Consider the following 17,589-nt stretch of genomic DNA (forward strand, 5'->3'; position numbering starts at 1 on the left):
TTTAACCTAGCATCTGGGAGCTAACTAATTACATCGCTGGTGCAGAACACCTGAATATAAAATTTTAATATCAGTAAAAGGCCTATGATGAAGCAAAGTACTGTTTTTTTTCTTGAAATTATTTTCAAATGAAGAAAACATGCTGATCTTGCAGAGTGGAGAGAAAATGACAGCGGAGGAGGTGAATGCTATCTTCTCATTGGCTGACATCAACAAGGATGGCAAACTGGACTATGCAGAGGTAAGTTCAAACAAGCTGATGTCATTTGTATTTATTCTAATACCCCTTTACTGTATATCATACATTTGCATAAGGGGTATTATTCTAATACCCCTTTACTGTATATCATACATTTGCAATATGTAGGTAATCTTTTGTTCCTGAATCAGTAAAATGGTGTATTAAAAATGCACACATTTTTCTGACTTTGTGCTTCAAGTAATCGATGAATTTAGATTATCACCTCAGATAATACTTAAAATCCAACACTATAGCCCATCCCACATTTGAAACACTGATTAATAAACTGATTAATGTTGCAAATCTGAGGTTTGGTTACCCTTTTTCAAATAGTGTTTTGTTAAAGATACATTTTCTACCTCTATTTTATTGGAAATCTGTCTAGGTTTGATATTAATTTCAAACATTCTCTCCATCCAGAACATATTAATTTAATCGTCCCCTTGTTTGCTCATGTATCATGGTCTCACTCCTGCCTCCTGGTTGCTGTCAGTTTTGCAGGTTGTTTGTGAATACGGTGGAGCAGTGTCTGCAGGCTGCTCTGGAGAAGCTTGAGGCTGACGACAGGCTGAAGAGACAGAACTTTGGCAGTCAGTCGTACAGCTCTCCTAAGAGCTTGGCGCTTCAAGCGTCCGCAGCCGCGCCGCCACAAGTGGCAGCAGCTCACCGGCCAGAGTCTGACTCCACACTTAAAAAAGGTGCAGCATGAGAATTCGTAGACTTATCTGGCATAAAAAATAATAAAGGAATTTTATCAGATTAGAGTAGCTGTGATTTTATTTTAAGAATCCCTGTGGGGTACTAGCTAAAGGTCCAAATGATGTTGCTATGCAGCAGTAGCCACAATGTTTGGATACGATGCACACCAAAACACTCCCATTGCCCCAGTATGCCTTGATTGTTTTTGATGAATAAATAATAGCTCTGTTATTGATCAATTTTTCACCACCAGTGTGACAAATCACCTCAGTGAGACAGTCCATTCATCATAACAGCCACACAATTAGGCCAGCTTGTTTAGAGGGAGGAGACGTCAAAGTGTTTTGATTTAGGTAATCATTTCTGCCATTAGGACATTGACAAAACCTGCATATGTCTACACTGAAGAAAAGATTATTGCTTTCAACTCCTGTATTTGTTTTGTTTGTCAAATGAAGAAACTGTGCCTCTTTTGCCAATCAACTCTACAACGTGTATGTAACCCCAACCCCCCCTTCAGAACTACAATATGCAGTGTTATTATAGATGATGCAGGTGAGGGACAAGCCCTAGTGGGAAGACGGATGGGATTTGATTTAAGCGGTCAGTCCATGTACTTGTTATTGATCTGGAGGATTCCACCACTTCTCACTGGGGAGATGATGAGGGATTAGCGTAGGCCTCAGTCAACCACTACTGCAAAGGGAAATGAGCTCCCACATATTTGTCTGGATTATCATATTATCGTGCCTCTCTCATGTATTGATTTATACCTGTTACATTTTAACGAGGCTCTGCCATGAGATGACATGTGATCAAAGATGTTGAATGAATTATTCTTAGAATAGAATAGAATAGAATAGAATAGAATAGTAGACTTTATTGATCTCCCAGAGGAGAAATTCAGTCGTGCAGCAGCCAAAAACACACACACGCTTTATACAAAAAATGTAAAATAGAAATAACCATAAATAGTTAAATAATAAAAAAGAGCAATATAAAAAGTAGAAAAAGACTATGTACAAGAGAGAAAAAAAAGTAGTAAACACCAAATAAACAGATAATATTTACAAAATATTTACAAATATTTCCAAAAACACGTGAGGTATTAGTGGTTATTGCACTTTTAAAGTGACAGGTTTATTGCACACAAGTGGCTACAGTAGTTTGTTATACAGTCTGATGGCTGTGGGGATGAAGGACGTGCGGTAGCGTTCCTTCTTGCAGCGCGGGCGGAGCAGTCTTTGGCTGAAGGAGCTGCTGAGAGAGCTCAAAAATCATTTTGACTTCTCATTTAATCTCATACCAGGTATATACATTTTACCCTTATTATTTTTAAATAATTCCCAGATTATTAGACTGAAACCCATTTTTGTTTTGCTTGCCATTTGAAAAACACGTGCCATCATCTTTCTCTCAATAACAATTTTAACATTCAATATAATACACCAAAGACTAAATTAGTCTTCATTTCATTGAGTTTTTGTCCACATTCACTGGAGATCTGCATTTTGGTTTTCTTAATTAAAATACAGCCATCAATATGAAGTAGATCCATGATTAAAGACTATGACGGTGGATCTATTTATTTCTATGCTACAGTAATTTCTTTAGAAGTCTGTCACATAACTCTGCATCCTGATTTTCTAAGCTTAGAAACAGTCAGACCCCCTCATTAGGAAATTGATATTTTCTGGCTTCAATTAGTGCTCATAGAAGAAAGTTGTGGGAGATAATGGATTTTAAAGGGCGCTCTTATGCCATTTGTGATTAGAAGTGCCAGTATAATTAATTAAACGGAGCTTGAGCTTGAGATCCAGAGTTGCGGTCCTCACTTGAACTTGGTGAAAGACTTACAAGAAGACAGATTACAATGTAAATGATGTTATTGCCACTGTATTTCCCTGTGAGTGTGTATTGTGCAAAGTTTGCTGGGAGGGGATGAGCCGTACCTAATCTGTCCGGCATAAATCAAGCTTTTTATACATGTTGTCACGTGTATTTTGAGATATCTGTCTGCCTGCCCGCCCTGTCTGTGTGTCTGCCTGTCTACGATTTAATTTTTTTTGACTGGCATGTGTGTCTGCGTCTTTCAGACAGCCGATCCTCTTCCCGTCCTCCCTCTGCTCGCAGCAGGCGGTCGTCCCTGTCAAACTCTGTCACAATGACATCCAGCAGCTCTAAGACCAACAAAATGCTGGAGCCACCAGGTCTACGGGTAACTCGGCACTTATCCATAGCTATATATTGATTATCCTGACACTTGTGAATACCGATATTCTTCATCAACAAGATGCATTACAATGAATGTGCCATCTGTGAATCACACTATATCTTTTCATGTGAGCGTGCATGCGGCATTGCTTTTCAGAGTGTCACAGTTGTGCCGTGGCTCTGATGGTTGAATTTAGCTCGGTGTGGAAAGATATACGCAGTATTGATCCCACAGCCTTTGTTTTCACTCTTTTTGGCTTAACTGTGGCTCTTTTGGTATACATCAACGGAGGAAAAAAAAAGTAAATTAATAAAAATAACTGCTCGTGCTCCATCTCTCAGGCCAGACATTGGAAAGGGCCAGACATCGTTGAAGTGAAAGAATGTGTGTCCAGAGATTACCACAGACGGAAGTTCTGCCCGGTTTAATGACTCCTGTGTTGCTGCAGGCTAATAACTGGGATGTTGTGGGTCGAAGGGGTAAAGATGTGAAGTTGTGTGTGTGTGTGTGTGTGTGTGTGTGTGTGTGTGTGTGTGTGTGTGTGTGTGTGTGTGTGTGTGTGTGTGTGTGTGTGTGTGTGTGTGTGTGTGTGTGTGTGTGTGTGTGTGTGTGTGTGTGTGTGTGTGTGTGTGTGTGTGTGTGTGTGTGTGTGTGTGTGTGTGTGTGTGTGTGTGTGTGTGTAATGTCTGACAATATTTCCACGGCCCAATCTTTTTGATTTATTTTATTTTTGTACATGTAAAAAAAAAACAAAAAAAACCAACACTTCATGAGAAGTTTAAGAAAACAAAACAACAAAACAAAGAATTTCATCCTTTAAAAGTTGCTATCTTAATTTACATGTGCCAAAAAAGGAGTAGGAAGAAGTGTAACTTATTTAGTCCTACCCCCATTTAAAGGTGTAGTTGATAAAAACTAAATAAAATGAAAAAATCGGCATTAAAAACTGTTGTATTTTCTCTATAGTAATAATAAATAATAATAATAATAATAAAACATAATTTTCGAAAAAATAAAATAAAATAATGGAAATTGTAAATTACCTTTTAATATGAGTATTTCTATAAATGTGTTTTTATAGTAGGTGTAACGCGGAACCATAAATCAGCCTGTGTAGCTGTTATTACAGACCGAGCGAGCAGCTGCGTTGGTCTGTATTTAAGTTAAATTAAACTTACATGAATGTAGAAAGACTTACTCTATTTTATTTTATTCCTTTATAGCTCTTACAGTGTGTTTGCAGTGTATTTACTGTACATCCATGGAATAAGAACATTGTGAAACATCAGTTTGAGAGTCAACCATCATCAGTCGGGGATGCTACAGAAATTATTTTTTCTTTCTGTGCAGCCCGGTACCAAATTACCCACGGCCTGGGACCGGGCCCCGGCCCGCGGGTTGGGGACCACTGTATTACAGGATGCAAAAAAGTCAAAATTGGAAAGATTAAACTTATTAAGTCTTTTGTTTCATTATGTCTCGATAAGAACAGTAAGAAAATTGACATTTTAAGTGTGTGTGTGTGTGTGTGCATGTGCATGTGCATGTGCGCGTGTGTGGTTTGCTTTGGTGTCCAGTGACCCTCAGTGTCGCAGTAAATCAGACCTGCGGCCCGAGCAGGTGACGGCGCCTGTATTAGTCTGCAGGCTGACGCTCTCTCGGTGGAGGCATTAATCCTGATATCCTTAAGCAATGGATGGGTGCCCATGGCATTTTTCCTAATTTAATATTGTCTGGACAAACCACTGAAGTGTTATGGTTTGATCTTTTATGTCTCTCACGTCTCAAGATAAATACTTTGAGGAAAATGGCTTTCCTCTAAAGAAGTACCATACTCTACCTTTATGGTACTTTCTTTGTTTAACTTGGTGATTTATTTATCCACTAAAAGGATATATAGCCTATTCCAGACTTGCTTGGTCCTCAATGTCCTCTTACCATGTGTCCACACCAACTGTGTTTTCATTTAATGTGTCTCCAATGAGGGGAATAAAAACTTCCTTGTGTTGATGTTCTTGTTCAATTTCAAATTATTACTTCATTTTAGTTGCGCTGCCAAACCAAGGAACAACAGGGTTTCAGCACCAGAGAAATATTAGGATTCATAAATATTACCGAAGGAGTCCTTTTGACAGTTGAGAATGATCACTCACTCTAGATTTGAAAAGCTGAATTTATCAAAGTTGAATTGATTCAGGACTGTCACGTCAGGTCTAAGAAGATTTACTTCAGTCTGCAACAGAGTTGTAGTGTGACCAATCATTCCTTCTCTGGTGCAGCATGAGCATAATGTGTTTCCATGCCGCAGAGCTCACACCAACCAGGAAATTATGAATATACCCCCTAACATTTGGGAGTTTTATTTATTTATTTATTTTAAATAATGGTGATTCTTGTTCATCAATGGAAATGTTTTAAGTGACTGCTTAATTCACCTTTTCATACCAAAATATATTTCCCAGTCACAAGATCGATCCCCTTCTAAATAAAAAGTGCAAATTAGTTTTGGTTTCTGTTGAATGAATAAGTGCATTTTGTTGCCAAATGGAAAACAGATTATTGTAATTTTGCCGTGATGTAAACTTAGACCGCACATGGAAAAATACATGAGGATACATATAACAAGGAATACTCTTGAAACAATATAGCGTATTAAAGGCCTTAAAATAGATCACATCTTAGTCTGGATATTAGAATATTGTTATTCGGGTTCTTCTGCTGTTTAAAGCTGTATTTGATCAGTTTGTATTGGTTTTATTTGTAAAGGAGAAATGTTTTTGTTGTTCCAGGAGTGGCATCACTGCTATATGAAAGGCTGTCTCTTTGTAGAGGAGGACGGGAGTATCAGCTCTCTGCAGTACCAGCTCCACGTTCCCCAGACCACCGCCGTCTACCTCACCATCCAACCACTGAGTCTCAGGCCGGGTTAGTTCATGCATTATTGTTAAGATTTGAATAAAAAGTTATTTTCCTGCTGCGTCACTGTTGCACCACAGTTTTTTATGCTTTTTGTCACAGTGTAACAAGTAATTAAGCACTGTCCTAGCACTTTTCAAAACATAAAGCATAAGTAAAAGAAAACTAGATGAAAAGAAGACCAACTTCACAATTTTGTGACTCGTGTAGCATCCTTTGATCAGTGTTACACTTTAGTGAATCATAGTTTATGAAGAAGGTCTAATATAGTTTAAACTAGTTAAGCAGTGTTAAACTGGATTAATGTTGCTTTATTTGTTTGTTTGTCTGTACTATACATTATAATCGCTTTATACTACTTGTTTTGTTCTTGCCGTGTAAAAAACAGTGTATTACGGCAGTATTTAGCTCCAACAAGTCATTATATATATGTGTGTGTATATATATATATATATATATATATATATATATATATATATATACATATATATATATATATATATATATATATATATATATATATATATATATGATCTTGCTTTATTTTGTCAGACAAGTCTTCCTCATGGATGACGGTGGACACGGCTCTTTTTGTCATGTCAGCTGGTGAAACCAAAGAGGACACAACTTTAGTGTGTTTCACTGAATCTAAAGACAAGGAGGTATGTTTGTGTGTGTAAAGAAAGACTCTTTTATTCAAACAATCTTTGTTTTGACAAAAAGAATGTTTGTCCGCTGGGAATCTCCCATTATTAAAAAGTGTAGTCATTTCAAACACAATTACGTTGAAACCCAACTGTTCTGCTGTATATTTCCACGATATATTTACTGACAGGATTCATTTACTTTGTGACTCTTGTTTCTGCAGAAGTATGTTTGGAAGGGAGAACTCAATGCTGGGACGTACCACTTGCTTCCCTTCACCAGTGGCTGCAGATTAAAGAAACAAGGCAAAAAGAGCCCGTTAAGTAAACCGATAGAACTGGTCTACAGGACGGACACTGCAGAACTAGACCTCACCACGGACCTAAGGTGAGTCTGGCTCAGTCGGTTATTCAAATCAAAACAACCCAGAGCAATGGTTCATTTACCAAATGTCCCCAAATGTGCAATTCGACCTTGGATGAAAGTCTGCTCATGCTTGTTTTCCGAGATACATCTGAGCACCTCACTATTTCAACTCAGTCACATGGCTTTCTGCTCCTTGTTGTCCACTGCATTGCTCTGTTTCATCTGGCCCTGCCACGCTTTTACACACAGCAGTCTCACTCCATTCATGGTTCCACAAGGGAGGAGAGAGCTGCTTAATGCAGTTACTCAGGGTGCCCCTCTTTACCTTCGACCGCCATCTGTAAACGTATTTGCTCAGACACCTACTTCCCCAGCAACTCTAACGCCTAACTCGTACTTCTGTACCTTATCTGTTTTTAATTCTGTCTTGTAAAGAGATTTAGCACTCAGCTCATAGGCCAAAGTTCCTTAAGGCTTGAATGTTGTTCCTCACTTTTAAGTACTTATTATTATAAATGAATGAATTAATTAATGAATTAATTAATTTTTATTTCGAACATGTATATAAAATGAAAATAAAAAATAATAATAAAAAGATAAACATTTACATCTTCATATTAACATATGTTCGAAAAAAAAAGGAGTAGGAAGAAGTTTACACTTTTTCCTAGTTCCTACCCCTTTATAACTCTATGGATTTACATTATTGCTATTACAGTATTATATCTACACAATATCCATATAAATATAATCTATATAAATACTCTGTAAACATGCCTATTATTACATAATTATCCATATAATTATATAGACAATATAAATATTACATAAATGTTATATCAATATCTAGAAAATAAAACTATTATATACATCTATATAAATATACACTATATAAACTACATAAATATCCCTATAAATATATATGTGCTACATACCCAATAAATATATAACATACATTACATAATTTCAACTATCCCTCTCAACAGATAATATATACTACATAAATATCTAAACATATTTTAAGCAAGTATAATATACCATTTTTCCCCAACTTATTTGTTTCTCACACTCCCCGTCAACCCATTTCCTCTTCCATATACCGGTACCTGTTTATAAATCATTTTTTGTATTTCTTTTTTAACAGATTTATGTTATTACTTTGTTTCATTTCCTGCTCCAAACTGTTCCACAGAGTCGATATGCACATGCTTTTCATTGTTGTTCGTACTTTATGTTTTCTAAAATTTAGTTCTCCCCTTAGATAATAGGCCCTTTCTCTCTCTGTGAATATTCCTCTGATATTTTTTGGTAGTAGATTATTCCTTGCATATGCCTTAAATGTATTAATTTAAAGTCTCTTGAGTAGAGTAATTGTAAAAGGTCTTACAATTATGTAAGACCTTTTATGCTGTCCTCGTCAACAAGGCCCCGATCCCCCCTCCCCCCGACTACTACGCACTGCCCCCCCATCCCACTCTACGTTACATTAACGTAAATATTCCAACCCCGTAACTTTTGTACAGACTCACATCCGACACTTTAAAAACCCCATATTGTACATTTCTGTCTATACTGTTCATTTCTGTTTATACATTTTATCTGTCATCTGTCATCCTACGTCATTTTTTGTAAAGATTCATATCCGGCACTTTTTAATCCTCATATTGCACATTTCTGTTTATTTCTGTTATACATTTTACTTTATTCTATCTCTTAGTTTATCTCCATATATATTTGTTTGCTTTTATATTTTTATTTTTTATTTTTATTTTATTTTTATTGTATTGCACCAATCACCACAACAAATTCCTTGTGTGTGTTGACAAACTTGGCAATAAACCCCCTTTCTGATTCTGATTCTGATTCTGAATTACGACCTTTCATAAAAAGTCTAATCCTGTACCTCTAAACCCCCTGTACTACAGCAAACCAGAAGAAATCCCTGACTTAAGACATCACATTGCTTCTGTGCTGTTGTGTAGAAGGTTTTTCAGTGCAAAAGATAAAAGTGCATTCTTATTTACACCATCAGATCCAGAGTGGAACCTCTGAACCTGAGATTCAGTAGTCACCAGCACAAAGCCACCCTTCTTTATTCATTTGGTAAATTTGGTTGATTCACTCCAATGCTGTTGCTCCAAAAGATGATGAAGATAAAACTGCAGATGGGTTACAAATATGCAAAATCTTGGATAATTTCAAAAGACAGTCTGCTCTGTTGCTTCGTGTATCCTCTTTTCCAGTCCAGCTAAACACCCAGGTACACGCTGTCCACATCAACCTCCTCTCCCTTGATGGAAGTAGTGTTCGACTTATTCCTTATCCTCCTAATATCTGCAGAGATGTAATGTGTCTTGTTCATGTTCAAGATGAATAGAATAGAATGAAAAATGACTTCATACATGTACTGAGACAGATCAGATAAGTTACCCTGAGCCATTTGTTAATCTTTCTCTGTAATACTCTGTTTCGGCCACAGGGAGGTGCTATCTGACATATTTGAGATGATAGACCTGGATGGAAATGGTTTGCTCAGCCTGGAAGAATACAACTTCTTCGAACTGAGAACCAGTGGAGAGAAGTGTGACAAGGATGCCTGGGCTGTCTGCAAAGGTAATGTGGCACATGAAAGTTGTTTTCACAAAGTTGTTTTTTTTTTTTTTTTTTTTTTTCAAATTCTGTTTATTGATTTTCACTCTTATAACAAACATACAAAACATAACAAGCCCAAAAACGCCCCCCAGGTCCTCAGCAAAAGTACTCAACAGAAAATATGTGAATACATAAAATAACTAGAAATAATAATCAAAAGTAAAGAATAAAAGAAAATAAAAAGGACTTAACTCAAGGGGGAAAAAAAATAATTGTCATCTAATCTTTGTCCATGAGAATCATTGGGCAGATTGTCCATAAAATGTAAAAAGGGTGACCACATGTCATTAAATTCTTCAAATTTACCTCTTAGAATGTAGGTGTGAAGACATCTCTTTTAACCACTGGGTGGAATTGGGACTCTGAACATCCTTCCATTTCAAGGCTATTACTCTTTTGACTTGTAACAAACAAAAATCCATGAGCTTTCTTTTCTTTGCATTCACACCAAAGTCTTCAGGGTATATATGTAATAGACATAATCTAGGTTCAACAGGAATTGTACACTCTGTTAATCTTGAAATCAGGCAAAGGAGTTTCTTACATTCCCATATACAATGAAGCAAGGTACCTCTTTCTATGTTACACTTAGGGCAATTGTCTGGAATGTTGGGATTAAAATTATTTAGCTTAACAGGAGCTAGATGACAGGCCTTCTCCCATTCTGTTTTCAAAAAGTTGATGTAAAATGGCGTTAAGGTAAAAAGGTCCATCAAATATATGGTAAGTGTCAGTTTTTTCTTTGTGGGGACAGAAAACTTTGACATGAGAAAGAACCAGCTTACACGACAGGGTTTTATGGAGCTGAATCTGATGGAGGCCACGGAGAAAGATGGAGACCCTGCAGACCTGTGGGTAACACTGGAATCCATGGGCTACAACCGCATGCTGGAGCTATCGGAGGTGGGTTTCCACACATAACAACGTAAATCCCTTCCTACTTCTCTCCTTGAAGGTTTTTACTCAATAAGTAAAGGAGAAATCCATTCTATGTTTCAGGCGTGTCCATTTCAGATAGATGTGTACGGTGAAGGATCTCAGCTGTCCATGCAGCCAGTCAATTTGGACTCGGGACCCAAGCTTCTAAACCAGGCCCTCCAGAAGTCCATCATAGCAAATAGAGGAGCCAAGGCGCTGAGGGGGCAGGACAATGTCTTCATCTACACATACAAAGGAGAGCACAGGATTTCATCCCTCATAGCCAACAAGGTACACAGCAAATATTGTTTAACGTTAACCATGGACCTAATATTTCAGTACGGATCGTGGTTATTACACATATTTTGATGGAATCCCACACATTTATAATTTACAAGACTGGAAGTTCTTGCATACATTTAAATCTCTCTCTTTATATATAAACAGAGGTGTCAAAAGTATTCACATTCATTACTCGGGTAGAAGTATAGATACTAGAGTTTAAAAATACTCCTGTAGAAGTTGAAGTATCAACTCAAGTTTTTTACTCAAGTAAAAGTATAAAAGTACTGGTTTCAAAACTACTTAAAGTATAAAAGTAAAAGTAATGTAAGGGGGAAAAAAGCCATTAAGGACAAAAGCCATTGAAAATTAATGCATCTTAGTATAATGCAAATATATTAAAGAACCATATATGTGTACTATTGAGCATTAACATGTGTTTCAGAGAGCAGACGCGTACAAACCAATAGGGTATCGGAATGGTATTATGTTTATACTTCTCATCCAACCACAACCAAATTCACTCTATCCGGATGGAGCAATTTAATTGGATAGTTTTTTTTAAAGGCCAAAATGAAATAGAGTAACGAGGCTGTTTTTAAAATGTAAGGAGTAAAAAGTACAGATAATTGCGTGAAAATGTAAGGAGTAAAAGTGAAAAGTCGTCTGAAAAATAATTACTCCAGTGAAGTATAGATAACCAAAATTTCTACTTAAGTAAGGTAACGAAGTATTTGTACTTTGTTACTTGACACCTCTGTATATAAATATATATATATTTAATAATGTGGTAATAAGTTCTGTCCCTCTACCTCTGCAGCCCTTCTCTGTAACATATAGAAACAGATTTGATTAACTTGATGGCAAAAACATTGATTTCCTTGGGTGTCCAGAGGATCGGTGACATAACATGGGGGACACATTTCTTTTCTTTGGTTCATTAAGGCCGCACACAGCTCACTATCTAGCACCAGAGTACTGGCTTTGCCTGGCACACAAGTACATTTGGCACCATGATTGAAATAAAGTGAGAGTACGAGGCTAGGCACAGCTAACATCAGGTGTTAGCACATCTCTGTTGTGGATGCAAAGATAACAAGGAGCATGTGATGCAAGTTGTGGTTCCTGTAGCAGCAAATTTGACACAGGAGCTCTGCTGTTTCATCAACAGACGCTGGTAAAGGAGAGAGCTTTTCTTACGGACCTAGTCTCACTCTGTGGTTTTTAAGTTGTTTAAATGACAACCCACATCCCTCATTGTCACAGTAAATGTGCAAATTTAACTACAAAGTGGTTTAAAAATATACATAATAGAACAAAAGGGATAAAAGTTAAACAAACAGCATGAAAAAGAGCACAAATTATTCACATTCACATATAATCACATTATTGGTTTAATGAAATAAATGGTCAAATGTATCATTCATGGAGATGCTAGGGAGCAAAGGGACCCAGCAAAATAAATACTGCTACATGTGCACATAAATATTCTAATGCACAAATATTCCTACTTGTGGTGTTTACCTGAGCTTTATATTGGATATTCTATTACTATTTCTGTTAGCGGCCATAGTCAGATTAATGACCTAATCACATTACACATTTCATTTCCATATAACACTGATGTTTGTGCTCATCTAAAATATTAATTACATTATAAACAAAGAGCAATACTTGGAGGTCTACCTTGCTTTAAAAATAATTTCTCTCCTTTTTTCCTGCGGGCATTCTGTTCACATTGAATTACTGTATTTAGTTCAGAGAAATCCTGATGTTGGAAAGCAACAAAATGCAATCTAAGATAAGAACAGGAAGACATGTGGTTGTGGTCATGAGTAGCATGCCTCCTTCTTGAAAAAAATCTTCTTTGAAAAAAATACTATAAGTATCTTTGACTGTAAAACGATTTATTGATCTGAACCAGTGATTGAGTGAATAATTCTGCATGTTTCCTAATGGCCACTGGGGGGAGCAGTGATTCATCTTTGAAAGGCTGTTTCATAAATTCCTGATTGAAAGTGTGTTACTTGATTTGATAGATCAGATGTTTGTGTACATCTGAATAATAAAATATTATCTGAATTCTTAAACTTTGACCATCTCTGATAAACTTCTGCAGTTTGAGGAGGCCAGACTATTCAGTTAAAATCGTTGTTATGCATCAGGAGTATCCGTTCTCTTGGCAACAGGAGCCACTTTGAAAGAATGACTTATTGAAACAAAGGAGCTGCAGCAAAGCTGTTAAAAAGGGAACATTTTCTCCTGCTATCAAGGCAGTGTGTATTTTAATTTTCTTTTCCCTTTTTTTTCTATTGTTACCTTTTTTCCCCCTTTTAAACAGGTTTTGTGGAGACTTGACAGTTTCCTTATACCGCTGTACGATTGTTTAGTTTATTTTGTGGATGATTTATTTACTATTTCTGCATTCTTCACAGATATCACATGAATAACTTTGGCCATTGCTCTTTGTTTTGCAGACCAATCAGAAAGTGACTGTTCATGTAAACAATGAGCAAAGCAGGAACTGCAGCAGCAGCAGAGGCATGACCATGTTCGCTGTAGAAGTGCCGGCCAGGACTAAGATGGTAAAACATTCTCCTAAGAGCACTTCTTTCCAGTTCCATCATGGCTGTAGATGGTTCGGTGACATCTACTGTAAAAAGAACTCCAACAGAGGCAGATTAAGTACTTTGGCAGATACTTGTATGCGTGATGTTGCCCGAACTCCGCATTTGGTCCGTATAATCTCACAACCGTGACAGGATCAAGAAAATATACACGTGTTCTTTAGATGAAATGTTGGCTCAGAAGATCAATGTAATGTGGCCTGTAGTTGTAAAGTAAAGAGCACCAGATGTATAGAGGCCAAAGTTCTCACAGCCCCTTTTCAACAGTCTGTTTGCAGGCAGTCAATAACTGTTAAAGTGTAACACAAAATAACTTTAGCTAGAATAAGAAAACTGATCCAAATCAAGCCAGCACTTTGAGCCAACTTTGAAAAAGACTGTTTTTACATCTCGCTAGAAAGTGAAAGATACACGGTACACACCGATGTTGATAAACATGTTGGTTTGGTGTGAGAAATCACTGGAGTTGTGGCTGCAGGTAGGTGTCCATATTTTTAATAATCTGCTTAATACTACTTTATGATTCAAAATGATTCAGCATTTTTTTCCACTTGCAATGCTCTTGCATTTACAAAAAATCCTATTTGGGCAGATAGAAACTGCTCAACTACTCAAAACTGCTTTTGTACCAGTTCTTGCTACAGTTAAGTGTCACCAGGAGCACATTTTTACATTATGAAACACACACGGTGAAAACACTACAAACCTTGCTTGTCGTGGCTGGTTAATATATTGAAACCTCTGTTTTCCCCTCAGGTGTGTCAACATGTGCTACCCATTACTGAGAAACAGGACTGGATTTATAACTGTGTGGAGAGCATACTTCCCCCCATCTAGAACTCTACCTGCAAACAACAGTTGTATGTAAGTTACACTGGAAAATGATGGAATAAAATGTGTTGATCAAGGTTTGGTTTCTAGTATGAAAACAAGGATTCTAGCATGTTTTGTATTCATAAGAATTAACTTGTGAATGTAAGGCAAGGCAAGGCAAGTTTATTTGTATAGCACAATTCAACAATGAGATTCAAAGTGCTTTACAAAGACATTGAAACATAAATAAAAAGCATGATTTAAAATTTAAACAAAAAAGAATAGATAAAAATCAGATAAAATCGGTACCGTAGTTAAAATATGATCAAGTTTCTAACCAAGTTTAAAAGTAACAGTGAGGATTTGGAGCTTTACTCAAATGCAGCTGAGAACAGGTGAGTCTTCAACCTGGACTTTAATACAGAGTGTTTCAGCTGATCTGAAGCTTTCTGGGAGTTTGTTCCAGACATGTGGAGCATAGAAGCTGAATGCAGCTTCTCCATGTCTGCTTGTGACTCTGGGTCAAGATGACTTCAGGGGTCAGGAAGGTTCATACTGGGTGAGAAGGTCACTGGTGTATTTTGATCCTGGACCATTCAGAGCTTTATAGACCAGCATCAGAACTTTAGACTTGAGACTTAGGCTGCGTCCCAATACTCCCCCTCGCCCTCGTTTTCTTCACTAACCCTAACTTTTGTGCGTTCCCGTGAAGGTAGTGGTGTCCCAATTCCTCTTTTCACCAAGGGGGAGGGGGCATAACGAGGGCTAGGGGCTGAGAATAGCCCCTTCAAATCGAGGGTTTGCAGATGCTGACTTGGCGAGTGAGGGGCTATGAAAATTTCCCAGAATGCTTTTTGTCGTCATTTGCGGACTGAATCAAAAAAAAAAACATGGCGGACATTTCTTATTTTTTTGTGAATAAAATCAATATTTTGAGTTAGTTTCTGCATAAAAATGCATTTTGATTACATTTCTAGTTGCAAACCAATATTTTACTTTCATAATATTCACTCAGTGAATGTACATAATCCCTTTTTTGTCCGTTGTTCGCTAAGATCGCGATGGAGTAAAGGCTGTTAGGTTACGCCGTAGGCTACGTAAGCTACGCCGTAGGCTCTGCGTCGATTTGACTCGCCGACCGACGGCAAACAGGCAGACTCGTCTCAGAGAAATAGAGAGAAATAATCCTGTGACCCGTCAGATTTGTTTTGGATGTTTCTGATATAATAGTTTTCAGAAACCACAAAGTAATCCAGCTGTTATCTGGGTAATTTACACACTTTCAGATAAAGTTGCCGAAGATCACGCCAGAATAAAGGGATTTATGGTTCCGCGTTACACCAACGCAGAGCCTACGCCGTAAGGTCTGCGTCTATGTACGCGGTGACGCGCGCCGTACGCCGTACCCTACGCCATAGGCTCTGCATCGATTTAACACGGACCCAAGCTCCGGAGCCGGCAGACAGAAATCTCGAAATTTTGGAGTAAACTTCTTAACAGGCGTTATTTGGATAAACTGAGCCCCGGTTGCGGATCTTAAAGGTTACCTTTTATACCTGAAAAAATATTAAAACTTAATAAAGTGCCATATTAACAGCGCTACAGCTGAAATTAAAACAGCTTTTGGCTCTCAGCTTCCTGATCAGGTTAGGGATGAAAACGAGGGGTAGGGGGAGAAATGGGACAGGCACCTGGGCCAAGTGCCCTAGATCTCAAGTGCCCTAAAATCTCCCCCTTCTTTTTTAGGGGTTAGGGAAGAAAAGAAGGGCGAGTGGAGAAAAGAAGGGCGAGTGAAGTTGAATTGGGATTGGGCCTTAGACAGACTTTATTTGTCATATCAGATTTTCATCGGAAATGACATTCCGATGCAGTGGCAATGTGGCACAGCAGTGAGTATGTCATATTTACAGTTCTGATAAATAAATAAAATAAGAAATAAGTATAAGTACATGCTCTAACTGACAGGCAGCCAGTGTGTAAAGACCTGCTCTACTTGGACTGAGGACTCGAGCAGCAGAGTTCTGGATGAGCTGCAGTTGTCTAACAGAAAACCTGTTACAATAATCAAGCTACTAAAGCTGAATCCATGGACTAGTTTTTCCAGGTCAGATATTTTAACCTTGATATATTCTTAAGGTGATAGTCGGCTGACTTTGTTATTGCTTTAATATTTTTTCCAAATTGAGGTCTGAGTCCATCACTACACCCAGATTTCTGGCCTAGTTGGTGGTTTTTAGTTGTATACATTAAAGCTTTGTGGTGACATGTAATCGTTTCTCTTTGGCTCCAAAGACAATTACCTCAGTTTTGTTTTTGTTTATGTGGAGAAAATTGTGGCACATCCAGTCATTAATCCCCTCAATGCATTGAATGTACAGTAAACAATGAGAATATTTATTTTGCATTGTTATGTTTCACTTCAGCTACTCATGTTTCATCATTTAGCATGAATCCCTGCCTAATGCCTGATGGTAAATGGTCTTGCACTTATATAGCACCTTTTTTTAACTTTGTCCAGGTTCTACGAAGCGCTTTAAAGCCGACTCCTCCCACTGAGCCTCGCCCCACCTGAACGACTTCATCAGGTCCTTCTGCAGAATCTCTATAACCTGTTACAACCACACAATATGCTGTTAATAAAGGATACACCTACTGTTCTCAAACAGTTTTATATATCCTCAATTACTGCGTTTTACTGTATTTACTGATTTGTTTTTTGTTGAATGCGTCTTTGGCGCTGAATGTTTGATGGTTTAAACACCTGTATGACACAGATGTTCAAACGATAGTTTAATCCTATTTTTGTGTCGCAATGCAAACTTTCTATATGCCCAAATCTTTATACTCTTTATTCTAACATTTAATTTTCATTTAATGGATATAACATATTTCAACCAATAATGATAATCACAGACTTTCCTAGATTAACAACTGTTTACAATTTTAGCTGCAATTTAATCAAGCAACATCTTGTTTCCGTAGAAAATCACGTGGAATGTCTCCTAAATGTGTTTCATGTTTATCATTAGGTTTACAGCATTTGATCACTTTTACACAGATTGTATCCAGTTGCAGAAAGGAGAACAAGATTTGTAGATACACAAGAAGTAATCAAGATGATAAATAAATGGTAAATTAAACATGGTCTGTGCCACGTTTGTGCACCCCCCCTTCCACCACACACACATTCCAAAAAGAAAACAGAAACAATGCTT

The 17,589-nt window shown here is 37.4% G+C and overlaps 1 protein-coding gene across 1 annotated transcript in view; it reads left to right on the plus strand.

Moving 5' to 3' along the window:
• The window catches only part of efcab7 (EF-hand calcium binding domain 7), a 20,860-nt gene extending 3,362 nt beyond the window's left edge, over positions 1 to 17,498 (plus strand). Inside the window, exons 3-14 of the mRNA XM_061737243.1 lie at positions 155 to 241; positions 735 to 939; positions 3,037 to 3,158; positions 5,945 to 6,080; positions 6,624 to 6,733; positions 6,940 to 7,103; positions 9,562 to 9,695; positions 10,489 to 10,637; positions 10,734 to 10,943; positions 13,412 to 13,519; positions 14,318 to 14,425; positions 16,893 to 17,498. Coding sequence (XP_061593227.1) covers positions 155 to 241; positions 735 to 939; positions 3,037 to 3,158; positions 5,945 to 6,080; positions 6,624 to 6,733; positions 6,940 to 7,103; positions 9,562 to 9,695; positions 10,489 to 10,637; positions 10,734 to 10,943; positions 13,412 to 13,519; positions 14,318 to 14,398 — 1,506 coding nt within the window. The 3' untranslated portion in view covers positions 14,399 to 14,425; positions 16,893 to 17,498. The remainder of the gene's footprint in view (positions 1 to 154; positions 242 to 734; positions 940 to 3,036; positions 3,159 to 5,944; positions 6,081 to 6,623; positions 6,734 to 6,939; positions 7,104 to 9,561; positions 9,696 to 10,488; positions 10,638 to 10,733; positions 10,944 to 13,411; positions 13,520 to 14,317; positions 14,426 to 16,892) is intronic.
• Positions 17,499 to 17,589: the final 91 nt, after the last annotated feature.

The sequence above is a fragment of the Cololabis saira genome, chromosome 13, assembly GCF_033807715.1.
Source record: "Cololabis saira isolate AMF1-May2022 chromosome 13, fColSai1.1, whole genome shotgun sequence".
Taxonomy (NCBI): Eukaryota; Metazoa; Chordata; class Actinopteri; order Beloniformes; family Belonidae; genus Cololabis; species Cololabis saira.